The sequence below is a fragment of the Rhamphochromis longiceps genome, linkage group LG15, assembly GCF_057381845.1.
Source record: "Rhamphochromis longiceps isolate RC_006_pf linkage group LG15, R_longiceps_female_GT1.1, whole genome shotgun sequence".
In the NCBI taxonomy this organism is placed as follows: domain Eukaryota; kingdom Metazoa; phylum Chordata; class Actinopteri; order Cichliformes; family Cichlidae; genus Rhamphochromis; species Rhamphochromis longiceps.
In genome coordinates, this window is record NC_140571.1 from 12,450,858 (window position 1) to 12,471,743 (window position 20,886).

Below are 20,886 nucleotides of genomic sequence, written 5' to 3' on the forward strand. Positions count from 1 at the left end.
TCTCACGGTTGGGTTTGTAAGGCCATGTTACTCCTAAATTTCTATCTTGTTCAAAGAGAAGATATAAAACAAAGTTCTAAGCTAATCGACCTTAGTGTTCTCCTTTTTTAAAAATCTAAAAATTTAAGAATCGATAAGAGAATCGATAAAGAATCGAATCGTTAAACAGAATCGAAGATGGAATCGAAATCGTGAAAATCTTATCAATACCCATCCCTAATACTTACTTTATGTATGTATGGTTACTAACCTGCTGTAAAGCCTCCTCGAGGCTGAAAGAAGGATGTGTAGGAGGCTCTGGCTCTTCTGACACAGAGTTCAACCACGTCTGGCACTGCTGCAGTGTGTCCTGCAGACTCACATGTCTCTGTAACTCATGATCCAGACTCTGATACACCTGTAATACAGAAGAAGCTAAATATAAGTGCTCCTATTGACGCACCTCTGCATGGCAAACCATTTAAATGTTTTCTGTTTTACCAACAGTAGCAGAATAAACACATGCAAGAACACGGAGTGAAAACAACGAACTGTTGGTAGACGACACAGTGCTACAATGCTTTGAAGTCAAAACCTATGGCCAAACACAATGACAGATTAAAACCCAAATGATTAGGCAGTTTTTCATTGTTATATTTAACAGGTGTTGAATGTGGAGGCGTCCATGCCTTCCAGGGGAGAGCGGAACAGCAAGGTCTGATTGACAGTGTTAATATGAGAACCCGAAAGAGAGGAATAACGGGGGGCAACTACTGGCAAAATGCCCAATGTATTTGGCAAAGGCTAGAAGGCTGGCATGGTGGCAAGTGGCAGGCAGGATATTAGAGCTGTGCTGCGCTGGGACACAGTTGGCAGCCATCGTAACACTTGAGGCGCAGTTGTAGAGAAGCCAGCAGTGTAGTGGTAAAGTGTGGCTGGATCACACAATGCCAGATTGGATGTGTGAGTGGTGGTGGAGGTAGTGTCTTGGGAGGTGAGCTATGATGACAGAACAGACGATGCCAAAATGACAGAGTGGGGCTGGATTATGGGGGCTCGCCAGATTCGCTGAATGGTGGTGTGTGATCATTTTTGGCTCAAGCATGAAAAAGTGGAGCTGACAGGGGATACACGGAGATTAATATGGCGAGATTGAGTTAGTGATTTTGGCCGGTGGGGTCTGTCCGCATACGGCTGCTGTTGAGCTCCACTTTGGCAGCCCTAATTGGTTGTGCCCTCTACGCTGGCAGTAAAGGGCTGTCTTAAGAGATGGGTTTAAGTGTCAGAATGATTTAGGATTAAGTTGCTGTCTAATCTGTTGGAATATTAACGGAACTGATATCTAAACCATGCGTTTCTGTGCATGCACGTCTCGTCCAAAGGACATCCAAGAATTACTTCATGAATGTGTATTAACCATTTCACTGCTCCATAGACAGACAGACTATCTGTCTTTCTCAGCTTCCCACAACTCCCTCCCTTCTCCTCCACGTTCCCTCCCTCCCTCCCTCCATCTCTCCATCTCCTCCTCCTCCTCACTCACTCTCTGCGCTGTGCTGCAGATGGCAGAGTAGCTGTCTCTGGTGCCTTGCTGGTGTGCCTGGACCTGCTGTCTCAGCCTGCTCTGCACACGGTCACTGCAGCCTTCCATCAGGTGGTCTCCTCGCTCTTTCAGGCCTGCCAAGCGATCCTCAAACCCTGCAATTTCCTCCATGATGGCCTGTGGAGGATAAAGTAACCACGTAGGATTTTATGAGAGAATCTCCAGTGGAGATATAATAGCAGATGAGCTTGTACATTTGTGATTTGAGCAGAGTGACCACAAAGAGCTATTAAACTGTCTGGATTAAATGATGACTAAATCCAGCATCTGTTAAACATTTAGACTGAACCTACTAAAAGAAAACATTTCATTATTAATATATTACTTATGGTTTCATGTCCAAAGCAAAAGTCTGATATTTTTCCAAATTAATTGTCGTAAAATTCACTATTATTGCCAAACCCAAACACCATGCCAATCACTTATGCCCAGCAAAATGAGGTCTGAGCAGTATATCGATGGGAGACACTGGGATAGCCGGACGTTCCCCAGAAGGGACTAGTCCCATCCGGGAAACCCCAAGGATCCCCAGAAGGGACCAGATGTGTAGGGGGGAAAGCAACAGTGGTCCCAGTGGTAATTGGAGCACTAGGTGCAGTGATTTCCAAGCTAGGCAAGCGGCTTGAGCAAATCCCAGGAACAACGTCTGAGATCTCTGTCCAGAAGAGCGCAGACCTAGGAACCTCAAGCTCCCAGGCCTCTGGCAGAGGACCCAAGCTTCAAGGATAAAGACTGCCCGCTGGGGTAAGAAGGGAATTATATATATATGTATATGTATATGTATGTGCCCATGTGTAAAAGAGGCATAAGTAAAATTTATTGAGAAGACAGTAACCCTGGCATCCTATATGCAACAAAACCCTTTCAAATGATGATGACACTAACATCAAATAAAACAAACATCAAGTAGTAGTACAGGCCACAGGGGATCATTTTTGTCCCCCAATTAAGGCGATTTGTCATTAAATACAACCAATAAGTCCAAAAACAGCAAAAGTGAAATATTTTATTTGGGTACCTTGTGTCTGGCCAGCTGTTGAGTGGCTGCCTCCAGGCTGCCGCTAATACTGGGATCAGGGGTCACCATCCTGCTGGACATCTGCAGCAACCAGCGCTCCACTTCCTGGAGTTCGTTGTGGTAAGCTTCCTGTTCCTTCACCTGGCCTTCCAAATTCTCCACATGAGCCTGGGCCACACAGTTCACAGACAAACTATACTGATGACAATGCATATGCAACAGCTGGGCAGGAAAGCTTATTTGACACTGAGAAGCAACAGTGTTTTGTTTTTTATCAGAAGCTAGTTTTACACAACTTTTTAGAAACATCCACATGCATGTACATGCACTTAATTTATGTGAAGCTGATTCCAAAGTTGCTGCTCTGCCTGCATGGAAAGTACATTAGTTTGTCCTCTTTTTCAAAAAGAACTACTGTCATCTGTGTACAGCTTCTCACCAAGGCAGTATTACAAAGTCCAGTGTAGTCCTTTTGTAGTTTGCTTATTTTATCTCGAATGGAGGGGTAGTGGACAGAGGAAAGTAGAGCGTCGCCCTTTTCCAGCACTGACTTGATGGCTCCATCATGGGACTGAACCATCTGCAACAGAGCCTAAAACACACAAACAGACAAGCTTTATCTTCAGTATCTTCCGCACAATAGGGTATGCTATGTGGCGTTAGATGTTAAGCTTTTTTTTTAATCTAGTTTACTATTAATAGGGTTTACTTATTAATGCCAACTGCTGTTAAAGCAGCCAATAAGCATCTGTCATTATGACTCTGGAAAATGGTCAGCAATTATTTAAAGCAAATCTACTTTTAAAGTTAATTTTCAGACATGCAAGGTCACTCATGTGGTTCATTATGCTAATATTAGTCTTGCTGAATTCGCCAAAGAGAAAAAAATCACTTAGTGTAAAATTAATCCAGATGTCCCCCTCACTTTTTTTATACTATACCTTATACTTAGTCAGCTGTGCTCTGCGTTGATACAGCTCAGCCTTGGGCTCCACTGGCGTACGAAGCAAAGCCTTGGTTTCCACCAGCCACTGAGCCTGAGCCTTGTACCGGTCCTGGAACTCCTTAGCTAGCAGTAATGCCCGCTCAAGGAAGCTGCGCTCCTGCCTGAGGCCTCCGGCTAACTCCTCCAGCTGGGAAAGACGCGCCTCTACTTCTCCTCCTAAACTTTCAGCTGCAGATTCATTCAGGAAGCCTGCCGCCTGTTCTGCTCGCTCCCTAAGTGATTTCAGGAAGCTGTGACCGTGCTGGAGCTCAGACTGGAGACTCTGGGAGAAAGAGAAAGCATGAATAGAGCTCACCATGGGTCCTGCTACTGTGTTATCACCATTGCTTGTTACTAACTGACCTTCAGCCAAGGCAGTTTACACACTACTGAATGAAAGAAAAGAGTAAATCATCCTCTTGGATAAAATAGATTTATATCATAGCTTCACTGACTTTGAGGCTGGCATTCAATACAAGATCACTGATTCCCTTGTCCTTCACCTCCGGTGCTGTCCCAGTCACCCAGACAAGCCTTACAGTGCATTTGAAAAGCTTTGAACTCATCGGGTAGGCTGACACCTGCATGGTGCGATGTGGAGAGGACTGGGAGGTCATGTTGGGGAGAAACCACAGTGAATAATATGAAAGGAGGACCCAATTATAACAGGCCCTTAACAGGCACAAGTAGCTGCAGGGTTTCCAGGGCAACCATAACATGCCACACACACACACACTCACACCTCCACTCTATGGGATGCCATCTAGCTTTCATCATCAGTCTGTTATTGCTTGTGTAGAAAGTAGCCTCTCACTTCAGCAATCCCGGATCTCCAGCTATGGCTGTTGGTAATATAATATAACAAGAGCCGCGTCTGTCTGCACACGTCCATGCTTCCCGCTTAATGTGATGCTCCAGGCTCGCTCGTCACTCGAGTAATGGCGTTCACGCTTTATGGCTTTAATGAGCGACACTGACTACATTTCAATTTCATATAGTTCTCTGTGTTTACCAAGAGCTAAAAGAAGAAATCTGCAGTAATTGCAGTTACAGCACTTTAGATTTAGTGCTGAAAAACTCATTATCGCCTCTTCATCTCACACCTAATATCAGTTTTCCATCTTAGCAGCAGCGGTGGTTGTTTACATGTTGAATTAAAGTTGCAAGATTTTGTTCTTCCAGAATCTGAAATAATCAGTGACTTCACTTAAGAGAATGATCAGAATTTGGTGCTCACAATCTGTCTTTGCATCAAATAAGTTATCAGCGTAAGGTTTTAAACTTGCATAGGCTCATATAATTTAATAATTCTACGGCTTCCATATAGCATAAGGCAGTACAGTCTTGTGAACAATGTATATCAGGTCTTAAAGACATCATGCCCTTTCTGCTGTAGCTGTCTTATAGCACGTCAACCCAATTATCCCAGTCAAGTTCCTTGTCCACCTGCTGTAACTGGTGATTCTGCATCAGTGCCTGGGCTCTTTTATCTACTGCACTGCATCTACTATGGATCTGCCAACCATGTTTAGCAGTTACATTACCTACTAGAAGGGAAAGGACATTACAAAAATGACCCTTTAAGCAGTTTAGCAGTCTCTGCCGTCAGTGCATGAAAAGCAGCGAAACCACAGAACAGAAGGAGCATGTTTAATTCTGCATAGCTCAAAATTTTGTTCAAATTAATTAAGAAGCATATGTCAATTTCTGTGCTAAACTAAATGCATTCATTATTCCCAGTTACAAATATGGAATTAAAAAATGGGGCGATTTACCTTTACCTTTGGGGAAAAAACTGACTGTGTGCATCAGAAACCATCAGGGACTCTGGGGAGGATATGACCTTGAACATTTATGAAATGCGAATGAAATTAAAAATTATGGAGGGAGGAGAAAGGAGGGGGGGGGGTGCTTATTAATGAGAACCAACCCTTTTCTATTTTGCATTTTGCCTTGTTTACATGTTTGTACGAGCCAGTCATTTCAAAATAAATCTTGTCAAAGAAAACTACAGAGACGCTTCAGTTGAAGGGGACAAATTAAATTATATGTTACATTCTACATGATCACGATATGTACAATGAATTCACAGCACATTTACAACTGAGGTAGTCCATCATTACTGTATGACTCACACTTTGACAGTATCAAATAAAGTCCAAATCCAACTAATGGCCCTTGACACAACTATTGATTACTGGTCTTTGTGTCGATGCATAATCATCCCTGCTCACTGAACAGCCCTGTAGCTCTCACTGCAGGAGATGAGCAAGCGCTCGTGTGTTATATGCAGTGCTGGAAGGACACATGTGGTGGCAGCATGTCTTCAGTGCATACGCAGAGACAGAGCATCGATCCCAGACACGGATTACTGCAAAGACTGCACCAGATGATCTATTGTAAACATCTATGTTTGGTGTGCGGGTGTGTGTGTGTGTTAAGGCTGTTCTGGATGTATGTGAAGAAGACAAAGAGAAATGAGATATAGCGATGGAGAAGTAAAAAAAATGCGCGAGGACTCATGGGTTTGCTGCAGCTTGTTAGTTAGCACTTTGGATGGGTTTTATGATATGAAACGAGTGTTTGAGGAGAGAAGTGTGTGTGTGTGTGTGTGTGTGTGTGTGTGTGTGTGTGTATTGAAGCAGTAAGGGCACTGCATCAATTACAGTGTCTGTGCCAGCAGGGTCCTGACACCGGCGCTTCTTCATCCTCTTACACACAGTGGGAGGTCTCCCCCTGCTACCACGCTTCCTCTAAAGCAGCACCCGCTTTGTCTTCATAAAGAGCCGATCGATACACACATTCTCACCCAATCCTCTACACACTCGATTTGAACTATGCCAGGCAAACTATAGTGGTGATTCTCTTTTTACAGTGTGTGCATTTCTGAGCAGGGCTACCTCCCTCAAAAGCCAATTTGATGAAATGAACATAAGAGAAAGTGCTGCAGTCATTTTCTCTTAGGTGAGAGCGCTGTCCAAATATTATACGAACAATGAACGCAGGACAGGAAGCCTATGCATATTTTACCGGCCATTTTGCAGCTGCCAAAGAAAACTGCACAAAGGATTTGTTTGCTGGCTTGTGAAATTGGATTCATATGAGTTTGTGCTCAAATTCTTTGACATAAACAGTTCAGGGAGGTGCATTAGGTGCACCACTGCACCTTCTATCCAAATGCATCACTTTGGGTCTAAACCGTGGAGGTTTAGAAATGTAACAGTGAAACTAAATAAACATACCTCTAGTTTTTTCATCTTCTTCTCCATGGCCGCCTGGTCTAGAGGTTCAGAAGTGTCAGTTAATGCTGTGAAGCTTTTCAGAGTCGAGCCAAGCCACTCGGTGAAGGACTTGCAAAGATTCTCTGTCTCTTCAATGCTCCTCAGCTCCTCTTGTAGCTGTTTGATGGTGTCCTGAAAGTAGATTAAATCGAAGGTCAGAAGAAAAAAGTTCCAGAAATGTTAAGTTTGGATTTTTAAGGAGGATAAATATCTTACTATGATACATAAAAGCTCTGTCTGCCTGAAAACTCTGTCTAGACGATCAGGAGATGAGCAACCAAACTTGGCACACACATAGATCTGAAACCCCTGAAGGGACTTATCGAAATCAGATACTATGATATCCATCATGTTGCCTAGCAATGGGCTAAAAATACCTATTTTTTCCATTCATGCACCTATAACGTTATGTTAAAGTATGTTTCTTCTTCTTTCTTTTTTTTACCACAGCATCTACCCTATATCCACAAAAGGTGAATTATGGATGGCTTTTAATTACCTGTTTTTTAGTCTTTATTGACTTAAAACCTTATGAAAGCATCCTATTGGAACATCTAATTTATATCCCAAAAAGTTGAATTATACATGGCAAGCAACAGGCTAAAACCACCCATTTTCGTCATATAAATGTCTTAAACCTCCCTTTCTTTCATAAACAACATTAGTCCTTCCCGGAAATATTAAGTCGACTGCTGTAGGTCAAATATAAATTGAGGATAAATGACAAAAACACAAACAAAACAGATTTCGTGTTTCATATGTCAGAATTATTGGTGAGACTCTTCAAAGTCTAACATTATATTTCTTTGGGGTAATTCTAGAAAACACTGCCTGTATCCTTTCCTTTTGAAGGTGTGATTTTTGCCCCAGCAGCAGTCTAACATTAGTCACCAAGGACCACAAGCTCTCTGATCAGCCATCAAAACAGAAAATATCCGTTTCCCCTCTACTCTTTCATCTGCTCAGTGTCAATAGCTTCACTACAAGGAGGAGTGGGTTTTTATGCTTTTGACGCATTATCCACTTGACTGATATTCTGAGTCGATAACACCGTGAGGATGGAGAGGGTTTCTTGCAGGTTTTGACACATTATTCACTCAACTTGCAAATCCTGTGGTGAGGAGCTCCAATTAGCTGATAGTGCTGAGTGCACACCTTTTCTGACTAGCCAGAGGTAACAGCTTCCCACCTCAAGCCCATATGGCCCACACTTCACACGGTATAATTACAGGCATCCACAGTTTGAGAGGGATGTTATGTGTTTGCATATGTGTGTAGGCACGACTGTAAAGTATATGCATATGTGAGACAATTTTAGCAGGAAAGGAAGGGTGTGGGCTGTACGGAGGTGGAGAAACAAAAGTGAGGGAGTAAAGGGGGACAAATGCGCACATACGCACACTCAGATGTGTTACTGAAGGTGTAAAAAAAAAATCAATGCAGTGCAGGCAAAGCTTTTCCACTCCTGGTGCAGGGTGTGAGATTGCTTTCTGTAGCGTTTAATTACAGCCTTAGCTCCAGACCAGCAGAGCCCCATTGATTTTCCTTTAGTCCCCCCCCCCCCTCAACCCAGAGGAGAAGACAAATAGAGAGGCTGGATCTGAGTATACAGAACAACCCCGGCAGGGGTAACACGGATAACTCTCAAAGCTACTTCAATGGGGTGTTACAGAAACAAAGTCAAAACTCTCCCAGGAGTAAATTCCACAGTGAGGGAGAACAATCATGTGTGAAAAACACACTGTGGGAAGAGACCCCAGAGGCAATGCATGAAAAATTCACATTTTCTAAAATATATGATTGAGATGGTAACGCAAATTTTTTTTTAACCTGCAGCCAGCTTGTTTTTAATTCTTTTTATTTATTAAACTCACAATGACACCTAGGTCTTGTTTACACATTTACATATCAAGGCTGGCAGTGTAGGCAATAGGGTGGATCCAAAGAAGCAGGTAAGAAAATCTGGTGAAGTGTTTTAAAAAGCTGTGATGACAATGGAGAATTAGAGGTAAGCAATGTAACAGATACAGTCACCAGGCATGGTGGCTCTGAGAAAAGAGCAGCTGAAATTGAGCCTTTATGAATATTGAACAAATAAGGAAAACAGGAACAGGTGAGACATTTGTGATTTATACTTCTGCAGCGGTAATGAAGCTATGTGTAGACAGAATGCTGATTGGTTCAAACTCTGCTTGAACAGGAAAGGCAGTGATAATAATAAACCCAGAGTAATAAACATCTGAATGGAAGCACAGACAATGGTTGCTTCTGATGCTCAGTTTTAGTTCACTGCAAAGAACTTCTTTGACTATTATGACTTCTGATTTCATGGCTGCAAGGGCGACACTGAAGGAACAACTTTAGCACAAACATGAACAAAAGCAGTCCACATTGTAGTACGCTGATTTTTCTACACTGCCCTCAAGTGACAGCACACATCTACAACATACTGATGTGGGTTGCAAAGCTCAGTGTAACACCTGCACGCTACAAAAGCAGTACCGTGCTGGGAGCTTAAGTGGTCGGGGTAAATCAGGTGAAACCGAGATGGAAGCAGAATCTGTGAGTGAAGAAATGCATGAACTGGCAAAGTGCGCCCAAAGGCAGAAATATAAATACATGCAGGAATGTAGGGCCTTTACATTACAATATAAAACATCTTGAGGGGACTGTGTTTGTGAAATGGTGTTAAATAAAAACAAACAAACAACTGTGACATCACACTGTTCCTGAGTACATTTGGAGCAACAGAGGAACAACTGGGTTAGCAACACCACAAACGCTGAAAACACCACAACAAACCCCTCATGTGGCTCACTGTTAAATAGATAAAGGATCTCTGAAAATGCAAAGCACCATTAACTGAATATAAAGGCAATATTATTATATTAAACTGCAGATAATCAAGAGCGCCAAACCTGTATGTTGAGCAGCAGGGAGTGGTAGCGGGCAGTGAGCTGAGTGGCCGTAACACTGATACGACTGCTGATGTAAGTTTCCTCCAGAACCTCCTGGGCTAAAGATGAAAGTCCATCGACTTCACTCTGCCGTGTGAGCACTGCCTCCAGACACCCCTGATCACAAGGGACACATAAGTTTTAATATTTTAGTTACATACTGCCAAAGCTATAGATGATTTATATGTCAGCAAAGTTCATTTAAAAGCCAGGTGTCAGAAAACGCATTACAAGCAAAACAATATAGGGCCTAGAAGGACAGAAGGGTGTGTGTGTGTGTATGGGGACCAAAAATTGGAATTTTACTACACTTGTGGGGACCGACAGCCCTTATGGGGACCAAAATCCCAGTCCCCACAACTTTGAAGGCATTTTTGAGACTCAAAAATGGAGTTAGTGGACACTTAGTGTCAGGGTTGCAATTGGGTTAAGGTCAGGTTTAGGGTAAGAGTTAGGTTTAGACTTTCTTTTTTGATGGTTAGGGTAAGTGGCTAGGGAAAGCATTATGTCCCACAAGATATGAATCCCCAACGTGTGTGTGTGTGTGTGTGTGTGTGTGTGTGTGTGTGTGTGTGTGTGTGTGTGTGTGTGTGTGTGTGTGTGTGTAAATGCAAGGAAGGAAAATACTGAGACTCTTTGGCATCCTGACAGTGGCAGGAAGCATGCTCCAGAGGGAGGAGACCAAGTATGGGAAATACTGCTGTTTTATTTGAAACATGACAAAGTGATGCGCTGTAGTATAAAGTGACACAATGCTTCACAGCTTACTGCATGTGTGGCTGTGTTTTTAGGTTAGTTTGCTTCTTCTGTGTCCTGAAATGTAAATCACGAAACTGTGAGCTTGATATTCTTCTGTTTGGTTTTCAGTATAACCAGAAGGTACCTCTGACTGAAGTGACCAGTGAAATAAAAAAAAACATTTGTTGAAATATTATTAAACTATGGTATTCCATATGGTGGCTGGGATGGGCTCCAGCCCCTCCAGCGACCCTGAATTGGATTAGCAGAAGAAAATAGATGGATGGGTATCGCTAAACAATTTCCTGGCTGGGGGAAGTAGCTTCCTGAAGTCTCTACATCCTGGCCCCCAAAAATAAATTCTTCTAATAAGACAGTATGTTGTTCCCTTTTGAGCTTTACAGTGTTGACAGTTGCATGAAATATCAAGGGCCTGTATCTTATATGGACTGCAGCAATCAGGCCTCTTTCTCACCTGGAGTTTCTTCAGCTGAATCTGCTTGGTGGTTGCGTCTGACCTCCGATTACTTCTGATATTAGCTACCCTCTCCATCTCCTCCAGCCACTGTGCCAGGCTCAGGAATTTATGTCCCATCTGCCTCAGTCGGGTCAGCATTGAGTGCAGCTGGCCTTGAGTCTCCTTTAGACGGCTCTGATAGGCCGCCCACTCTCGCTGAGCGGTGTCCAGGGCTCGGTCCTCGATCTGAGGTATACCCCAGGGGATTACTCTCTCTCTGCTGGTGAGCACAGCGGAGAGTAAGGCTTGGCCATTTGAACAGTGCTCCTGCAGGTTCTGTGAAGAAAATGAAGAGTCAAGAACAAAGTAAATACTGGAGGTCACTGAAGACTTAAAACATTTAGAAAGGGTTAGGTGTTAGGTGCTTTACTTTTGAAAAATACGACTATGCGTAGGCAGGGTTAAAAGTTTGCAGCTATTCTCTTCTCTGATCATAACCATATAGAGTTGACATAAAACTCCACGGTGTTTCTACCTGTAGCTGCTGCAGTGTATTCTCAAGTGTATCCACGTTTCCCTCTGGATGGGACAATGAGGCCAGAGAGGCCTGCTCCTTCTCCAGCCAGTCCTCAAACACATGTAACCCCCTTTGATACTCTTGATGCACCAGCACCAGCTCCTTGGCCTTGCTGACTGCATTCTGCAAAAAATAAACAAGACGCAAACATTAATGGATGAAAGCAGTTCAAGCTCAAAGAGAAATATGTGTAATGATTTTACAATAATTATTAGGCAAGTCAGTAAAATTTTCAACAAGTTCATGCCCTTCAGTATTTTGGGGAATATAATTAATAATAATTAATTTCTGAAAAAGCATGAAGCAAGCTTTTAAAGAAATACACTCAAACTATTCGGTTATTATTCAAATGCCTGCAGAGGAAAAAATGAAGCCGTATGTTCTGAGTAAGCACCTTAGCCTTTTCTTTGAGGGAGTTGTATCTACACTGCAGCTGCTGCACCTCCTGCTGTGTCGTGTGGTGTTCAGTCATATTGGAACCCTTTGTGGCAATAGTCTCCAGAGGACTGCTATGACTCAGTACTTCCTCATAGAGAAGCTGGAAAGAAAGGAGAACCCATAGATCATTGCAACTGGGATGCTCTGAGGTATAAATGTAACTGCATGAATCTAAAGCGGATAAATGGCTAAAATTTTAATTAAATTAAAATTACAGTCAGGCTAATCTAAATACAGAGTTTGGATAGTCTACAGTGGCATTTGATACCTTGGTCTTTCCCAGGTTAGCAGTCTTGTCTCTCATCTCAGAGTACTGTCTGTCTGAGCAGCTAAGCGTCTCTTCAACCCGATCCATCCACTGCATAAACTGACCCACGTCCTCTTGATAGCTGGTCCACTGCGACAGAGCACCTTCCAGCTGACTGTGACCATAAATAAGGCAAAGTTAGCACAGAGGGAACAAACAAGATTCTGAACAGCTAAATCTAATAATCCCTTTAACCTTTCAACTAGCAGAAATCCATCAAGGGAAACTAGGCAGTTCCCAGTCCCATTTATCAAAGACTGACAGATTAATTGCCCCATGCTCACCTTTTACACTGGATTGAGGCAGACAGCAGTGAGTCCCACGAGTCTTTGAGGTCTTGGATCTGTTTGCGAATCACCGGGACTCCCTCAGCTGAAGTGTTCCTCTGGACTGCCTCTCCCCGCGTCAAGAGCATTTTTAGCTGGATCTCCCTCTCCTGACGGGCAGTTAGTAAGGCCTACAGATAGAGGTGAACACACAGACAGAAAATAACTCTCTAAAGGGTAAAATGCATCTCGCCCTGTTTCTTTCTAAACCATTAAAATAGATGCAACATATCTACAGATAAAACTTGTGTCAAGTCAGAAATCTGCAGTTGCATGGTTTGTAAAATAAGCCTGTGTAATGTTTACTTCTGAAAATTTTAAACACAATATCTCAGTTACAGGGAGGGCTCAGTCACACAGGCCTAGAGACTGGTCGGCAACAGGGCAACACCAGTCTCTATTCTAGTCGGTGGAAGCTGGAGGTTTCCTGCTGTCGCTGGGTGAAATCACTTGTAAAGACGGTGCTGACTGATAACCTTCTTGTGATTGCTTTGGTCACTAACAGATTGCTGCAATCCTCCGTTTCTTGCATGGAAACTGACTTATCTGCCAGCACTCTACAACTTCTTGGTAGGTGGCTGTGAAATTGTGAAGCCTGTGACGCAAACAAGAAATGGAGAACCTTGTCTTGGTTTCAACGGTAAGGCATTACTTTCACGGCTTATTGTTTTTTTTTTAATTACACTGCTGCTTGGTTGTTGGTTGCAGCTGTTTGCTGGTAATTTGGTATCTTGTGTGCAACATGCAGGGGACCACAGCAATCTGTACAGCTCTCCGCAACAAATTTAATCAAGCTACAGCAACCACACGCCAACTTAATAGGGAATACTCATTTTTGTTCCTAGCGGCCAGCAAAGAAAAGTCTTGCTAGGAAAATGTGCATGAATGGACTTTTTGTGTATCCCTTTAAAGAACTCCATCCATGTCTTCCTTCCTTACTTCAAGTTGTAACATCCGGTCCTCCAACAAGCCCTTGTCTGTAGTGGTGGAGATGCAGGTGTTGAGGACCCGCTGAGCCTCACACACCCAGTCCTGGAGCTCTTTCAGTCCTTCAGAGAAAAGGCGGTGTTCCCCTACAATGCGCTCAATCCTGGATGCCTTGTCCTGTTAGATATTAAAGTAGAGTAATGTGACTATACTCCTCAAGTCTTTCCTTACCAAAGAGTTTAACATTACACGTGTTTCCAGTGAACAACAACAGTTTCTTCATATTTTTCTGTGTTCGTGTTTGAAATTACAGCCTTGTTTTCCCAGATAGACATCTCTAGAGACTCTCCCACCCACATGTTATAGCACAAGAAAAAAAAACGCATTGTGTTTTCAGTCATCACTCATACATCTGCAACATCTGTGGATCTGCAAAGCGCAGAAAGTAAAAGCTTCAATAACTGGTGGCAATTTTTGAAGTGTTTTCATTCCTGTTTCCACGTCTAGGAGGGAAGAGGACCTAAAAATAGCACTTCACTGGCTGGCCAGCAAAGTAAATAAATCCCATTCATCATCACCGGGGTACTCTCATTGTCCCGAGGTAACAGAATGGTGCTCTGTGGTCAGCGTAATATTTTGTTCTGTGATGTATCAAATTAATCATACGAGTGCGACCACTTTAATGAGAGCTCCACAAAGGTCAGCTTCTCAAGCAGTGACACATTTCAGCTGTGACATTTCAGAAGTGCTTTAGTGGATAAAGGTACGCTGCACAGTCTTGGCCCTTTTATGCTGATGAGGCTGCAAGCACAAGGGCGTTTTAGAGGTAAGAGAGATTACTGAGCTCAGGTAAATTACTCTGGGAACCAGGTCTTCCCTTGGAGACATGACTAATGTGCAAGGGGGCAGCAGTCCATGACACGGCAGATCATACAACAAAACAGCGAACACCACAGCTGGACAGAAAGCTCTTTAGTGTTTATCAAGAGCACATGGGTTAAGCAAGGCACATTTCAGCACACTGTAGCAGTCTGTGATAGAAGCAGAGCATAAAGAGAGGAAAGGCTAGAAATAAGGTTACAAGGCGTGAGCGGTGTTACCTTGGTTAAGTTGCTGAGGGCTAGGTATTGTGCTGACAGCTGAGATACTCTGTGGACGAAGCCCTTTCCGGCTGCTTGTCCCTCCCAGAGTCGATGAGCTCTTTCCCTCAGCCTGCCCAGCTCTACCTCCTGACACGCCATCTCCTCCAGCACACACTAAGCCGATGTGAAGCAGGCAAGTGGTGGAAAAACAGAGACGGAGCAATTGGATGTTGGTGAGCGCAGGGTACAGAAAAAGTGATGGGTTGGAAAGTATGGTTGTGTGTGAGCACCATTAGAGGTGAAAATGAAACAACAGAAAACATAACATTTTTCATGACAGCAGAGACACGAGGCACAAGAAGCGCAGAGGAGGAGGGATATGGGATTAACATGTCACAAGTACACACTAGAGCACATCAAAATACATGGATAAAAACAGAGGAACACGAGCATCAGCAGTATTTCTCCTGATGTTCACTTTTACATATAAATGCTGTTATTAGGTTAGACACCACAGCAAAGAAGAGGCACAGGAGACACGGCTGATAACGTAATCCAAAGACGGGTTGTATACATGTTAAAGGGTAAGGAGGATTTTCCCTACATGAGTTCAGAGACTGAAGCCTGTGTGTTTTATTGTACTTCAGGTGCTGTGGGAAGAAATGTAATTGCTTGCAGGGACCAGACAAAAGGCAATGACGAGAAGTGCTACAGTGGGGGACAGAATAAATATAAAAATAGCAACAATGATACGAGCAGAGCTTTGAGATGGGTTTGATTTTTTTTTTTTTCCTTTGTCAGTTTTATCTTTTTTAACGCTTCATGCCTGTCTTCCTTTTTTGTCTCTGCCAGACGTGGCAGAGGCTGTTATCGCATCCTGAAAAAGGCCTTTTAGCCACGCAGTGCTTCAGCTTTGACAGAAGGAGAATTAATTAGATTTCTGGACTTTTCTTCTGACTATTGTGTCAAGACGCAGCTCTATTTTGATCCAGTGGTGCTCGAAAAATGTAATTAGGTCCTTCTCTTCTCCCCAGTGAATTGAAATTGTACTTCAGGGATCCATATCTGATGGAGAGCTGACTATTTAGTATCCTTGGAAAATCTACTTAATATTCAATTTGCGGTGTAATGACAAGGTTTATTTGAGTGAAGAGAGGAAATTAGAAAACATCAGTGAGAGCAGCTGAGAAGAGAAATGTAAAAGGGGCAGCCTCACTAACGTAATGCAATTTAACAGTAAATGGACCCTACAGTATTGATTAAAATGTCCTGATGTACTGCTACAGGGGTGGACTAACAGATTGACCCTTCATCAGCCACAATAACCGCAGAAGTAATGTCATTGTAAGAGGACTGTAATGTCCAGGGAGAATCATGAGCACGACTGTGGGCTTCACAGTACCTGTAGTTTGCTGAGCTCCTGCTTCTTGGCTGGAAGGTCATATAGGCGAGCACTGCTCTCCTGAACTCTGACCTCTGTGCTGTTCAGCCATTCCTGCAGAGGCTCAGCACTGGCCTCAAACTCTGTCATCTGGGCCTGCAGGTTCTGCAAATGTGAAGTAACTTGTTAAATACACCTTTTGAGGTTCTGAATTTGCACAAACTGTACAAATATCAGAGAAAGTGAGCACTCTGATAAAAAAATGAAACTAATGATTGCTTGCTTTCTTGCACATTAAATACACATTGATGTAATTTTGCAGCCATCTGCTAAGCACGGAAAACAATGCACCAACCTTGAGAGCATCTTCTCTCATTTGCAGGTTATTCATCAGGCTCTTCCAGTCTTCTCTCGCATTTGCCACCTTGGCCTTGATTCCCTCCACCCTGTCCTTGGACACTACAGCCATCAGCAGCTCCCCACTGGCTCCTACTGTACTAAGCCTGGCCTGGCCATTCTCCCTGTCACTCAAAAACTCCTAAGGGGATACAGTACACAGACAAAGACAAAGGAGCAGTGACTATTTAACTGAAGCACGCACACAAAGGGAGAAGGGTGTGAAAGGAGGGGAAAAAAAGACTGAATGACTATCCCAAACTTCTTCTTTTTTTGCCTTTTGCTGCAGTGCCTGACGGGTAACAAAGCCATTCTCTACATTGTCAACAAATTTTCTCTCAAGGTCCCAGAATGTGACCCTACATTGTGAAAAGCAGTAATTACATTAGATGAAGTCATTACTAATTCTACATGCATATGAAGAAGTGGCCTGACCCACAGACGCAATAACAGATAAGGGAAGTCAATGAGCCTGAAATGTGTCTGCTTTTTTTTTTCTTTTTTACAAAGTGCCTTCATACACACCCACCGGCAATGTACACACACATATTAGGATAAACACGCATATGCAGCATGCACACACACAGACACCCCTCCCTCTGAGCTGAGCCGATGACAGTAGCGCAGCAGGGACCACTCCACCATCTGTGCAGTCAGCACATCACTTACACACACTATCTAGCTTCAGCCTCCTCAAAACACACACACACACACACACACACACACACACACACACACACACACACACACACACACACACACACACACACACACACACACACACACACACACACTTGGTAAAGTAAAAGGCACACACAAGAAAAGAAAGTCTGCGTCTCTCACCGTTTCGCTCTCTGTGTTCTACATTCATTTACTTGCTCGCTCTTTTTCTTTTCCACACTTGCTGTCTTTCTCACCCTGCCAGTGTAACCGTATACCACCAATTAAGCATGACACAATGGATACCCCAGCCCCTCCCACGCTAGCCCTCCTGGAGGTCAGCCATGTGGAAACATTGTTCCACATTCCTCACCAAGTCAATAATAAATAAAACATGATTGCCTCTCTAGTCAGAAAGTATGAAAATCCCTCTCATCCAAAAAACTAGAAACTTCTAAAGGAGCAGACTTTGCTAAACCCCTGCAGAGGATTTCCAGCAAATTATTTTGTCAAATAACCACACGTTGCTTTGCCATTTTGAACTCACTCTCCCTGACCACCTAACTGTTGATTCACTGCTTCGTCGATCATCTAAGAGCTCCAAAATATGGTCTGAGAATGCAGAGTTTAGAAATAATAGCACATTGCTTGATAGTAATGCGGTGCATGGATGTGGGGATGTCCACCTTCACAGACAAGCAGCTGACTATTAGCCAGAACCCTGCGGTGCTCTGAAGAGGCTGCCAGACCTGCCAGAATCTCAGAGACTTCTCAGAAAGAGAGACACACAGATATTTTGAAGAGAAAGGCTGAGAGACCCCACTGTGGAGCTTTCTCTTATCTCTTTTGGCTATGAGCCCATTTCTAGCTTATCCAGGCTACTGCAGGTCCCATCACTCCAACAAGCCCACCAGCAGACACTCAACAGTGGGCATGTTCACACACGCTTCCCTTTGAGCAAACATCCAATGAAAGAGGATTGATTGTTTAACTACTACATCTTTTGCTTTTCTTTGTAGTACCATATTGTTGCTTAGCCTGCCTCTATGGAAACAAAATAAAAAGCGAGAACCAGTCTGTAATTAGCAAGAGTGGATTTAAGTGGACTCAAACTGATGCAAGGTTGCAGCTTCTCAAGGAGCAGACAAATGGCTTTTATGACAAGAAGCTTGTTAATATCATCACCCCGAGAGGCAGGAAAAGTCTGGTTTATGTAAGTGAATAAATGACACTCCCTACCTCTACTATCAACAGACACTCACAGAAGCAATCTGCCTGTAGAAAAAATATCATACGGCCACACTGGCTGGCAGCTCCGAGACATCAATATGAATGAGCACAAAACAAGTTATTGAAAATGTTATTTCTCAAAAGACTTGACTACAGTAATATTTAGTTACGTTTCCATCCCCAAAAAACTGCTTGATATGCTGGTATTACTTCAGTCTGCCCTGGAATAATATGACAAAAATGTGATTAAATCTGTGATTAATTCCTGCATCAGGTAAGTCTGTCTTGGAAAAACACCTGTGCAAAGAAGACAATGAACTTCAATTTTACTACAGTTATATGTCCCCTTAAAAAACACATGCGCATACACACACACACACACACACACACACACACACACACACACACACACACACACACACACACACAGGAAGAATAAATTTTTTTTTAGCTGTACATAAGGGTTTTGCAAATTATATCCCTTACCTGAATCCTTTGCAAAGCAGAGGAGGCCTCTGTGACAGTCTGTGGCACATCAAAGCATTTGGCAGTGCTGATTTTGGCATTGACCAGCCACTGCTGGAAGTCTCTAAGGGCTGCACGAAACCTTTGCTCCAACAAGCGCTCCTTATTTTGACATTCCCTGGATGCACGAAGACTCAGACTGCAGGAAAGAAGAAGAAAAGAAAGAAAAGGCCTCATTTAAGTTGTTGTTCATGGGTTGAAATCTCCCGTGAGAAATGAACAAAGAAAGAACGAAGCTACAAACAGAGGAAGTGTTTACTGCCCATGTGTCCATCAAAACAAAGGAGACACGTGCTGATGCTCTGATACTGTCCAGACTGTACTCACGTCATGGAGGATGAGCCAGGGATGAGAAATGGGCAGGTGGAGAAATGGCAAAGTGGGTGAAGTGGAAGGAATGAGCGCTGGGGCAAAGAGGGAGAGCGGGGGGATGGCGCTAAGGGGCACTGTGTGGGAGGGGGGTTGAGAGGCAACATATGACTGGGGCAAGAGTTCACATGGGTGACAAGATGGAGGGAACGAGGCACGACAGCTTGATGCTATAAGAAAGAGATGAGATGGAGGAGATATGTGAGGAAGCGGTCACAGCGAGGCTTGACAGAATATCAAAGGTACACTTTCAAATTTGGATTTTAGGAGAATGAAGCTTTTCATCCAGAGGAATTTTTCTGCTATTAATATATTAACCACAAGGTACAGCAGGTATGTAACTGAAGCATAATAAAATCACTTGTTGAATGAGACTGAGATTTGAAGCTTTAAAGGATAGCTAAAAACACAAGAAACCATAATAATCTAAAGGGATGCACAAACAGAACACACAAAATGAAAATGTCAGCGAAATTTGATGACAACTCCTAACTTTACGGAGCGTGATAATAAATTTACAGCAGCTCAGGAGGTAGATTGGGTCGTCTACTAACTGGAAGGTTGGTGGTTTGATCCCTAGCCCCTGTAGTAATTGTGCTTAAGTGTCCACGGGCAAGATACTGAACCCCAAAATTTCTCCCAATCCATCGACTGCAGTCTAAGTGTGTGCATGATAGTCAGAAAGCACTTAAGGGTACAAAATAAAGATCTTTATGAATGTGTGAATGAGCCTTGGTGTGTTGATTTAGAGTAGAAAAGACCCAGCAGCAAAAGTACCAGCCCAGTGGGAGCGGATGTTGTTGATTGGCACATGAGGGGGTGGGAGACCAGCTGTCAGCTACAAAATGATCGGCAATGAGATTTTTTATTTTTTTTAATTTGTTAATGGTGCTTTGAGTACATCATGAGACCAACAATCAGTTATGTGTTTTTATAACCAGACACAATTCAGGTATTTTACCATATTAGGCAATTTAAAAGTATAAAATGGCAACAACAAAAAATTTATTTCAGATTCAAATCTCCAGCATGACGCACTACACAACCACCCGTCTTCTTGACCTCCATACTCCTTCACACACTTCTGCTCAGTGCTCCCTGGCACTAAATTTACATAACCAAATTGTGAGGTGTGTTATGACCAACATAGATACAAGTTCATATATGGATAAGCTATATGTACAACCAGCAGAATTATTTTCTTTCAACTCTGGGATAAAGAAAAAAAATCTATGTACATGTAGTTTCATTCAAAATAGATTTAAACATGATGTAAGACAAAAAAAAAAGAAAAACAATTACTGGATTTCACACATTGTGGGGAGTGTGTGAAGGTTAAAGGAGGAAGGGGGAGACGTGGATGACAGCAGGGAAATAAGGTTACTTATCAGAAATAGAGGTATGAAAAACATGGCAAAAAACACATTGTCCTCATGTAGCATCTCAATGCACTGAAACACGCATTAAAGTCAGGCACAGACACTCTTGAGCTTTAACGGTGTGATGAGGGCATGAAAGGGTAACACAGTGGGGATAGCACGGGTGTAAAAGAAGCACTTTTTCTGCTGTGACAGACAAAATCTGGCATGCGGTATAAAGAGGAGGTGGGGCGGAGGGGAGTTATTGCCTTTTCCTCCTCTCCTCTGACTC

At 43.0% G+C, this 20,886-nt stretch overlaps 1 protein-coding gene across 1 annotated transcript in view; it reads right to left on the bottom strand.

Moving 5' to 3' along the window:
* The window catches only part of syne1a (spectrin repeat containing, nuclear envelope 1a), a 124,217-nt gene that overhangs the window by 51,622 nt on the left and 51,709 nt on the right, over positions 1 to 20,886 (bottom strand). The window contains exons 56-72 of the mRNA XM_085383127.1: positions 18,829 to 19,006; positions 16,412 to 16,594; positions 16,078 to 16,221; positions 14,694 to 14,849; positions 13,606 to 13,770; positions 12,625 to 12,797; positions 12,302 to 12,455; positions 11,990 to 12,133; positions 11,554 to 11,718; positions 11,037 to 11,354; positions 9,785 to 9,940; positions 6,828 to 6,998; positions 3,542 to 3,868; positions 3,040 to 3,192; positions 2,601 to 2,768; positions 1,523 to 1,699; positions 251 to 397 (exon numbers count right to left, since the gene is read on the bottom strand). Coding sequence (XP_085239253.1) covers positions 251 to 397; positions 1,523 to 1,699; positions 2,601 to 2,768; positions 3,040 to 3,192; positions 3,542 to 3,868; positions 6,828 to 6,998; positions 9,785 to 9,940; positions 11,037 to 11,354; positions 11,554 to 11,718; positions 11,990 to 12,133; positions 12,302 to 12,455; positions 12,625 to 12,797; positions 13,606 to 13,770; positions 14,694 to 14,849; positions 16,078 to 16,221; positions 16,412 to 16,594; positions 18,829 to 19,006 — 3,079 coding nt within the window. The remainder of the gene's footprint in view (positions 1 to 250; positions 398 to 1,522; positions 1,700 to 2,600; positions 2,769 to 3,039; positions 3,193 to 3,541; positions 3,869 to 6,827; positions 6,999 to 9,784; positions 9,941 to 11,036; positions 11,355 to 11,553; positions 11,719 to 11,989; positions 12,134 to 12,301; positions 12,456 to 12,624; positions 12,798 to 13,605; positions 13,771 to 14,693; positions 14,850 to 16,077; positions 16,222 to 16,411; positions 16,595 to 18,828; positions 19,007 to 20,886) is intronic.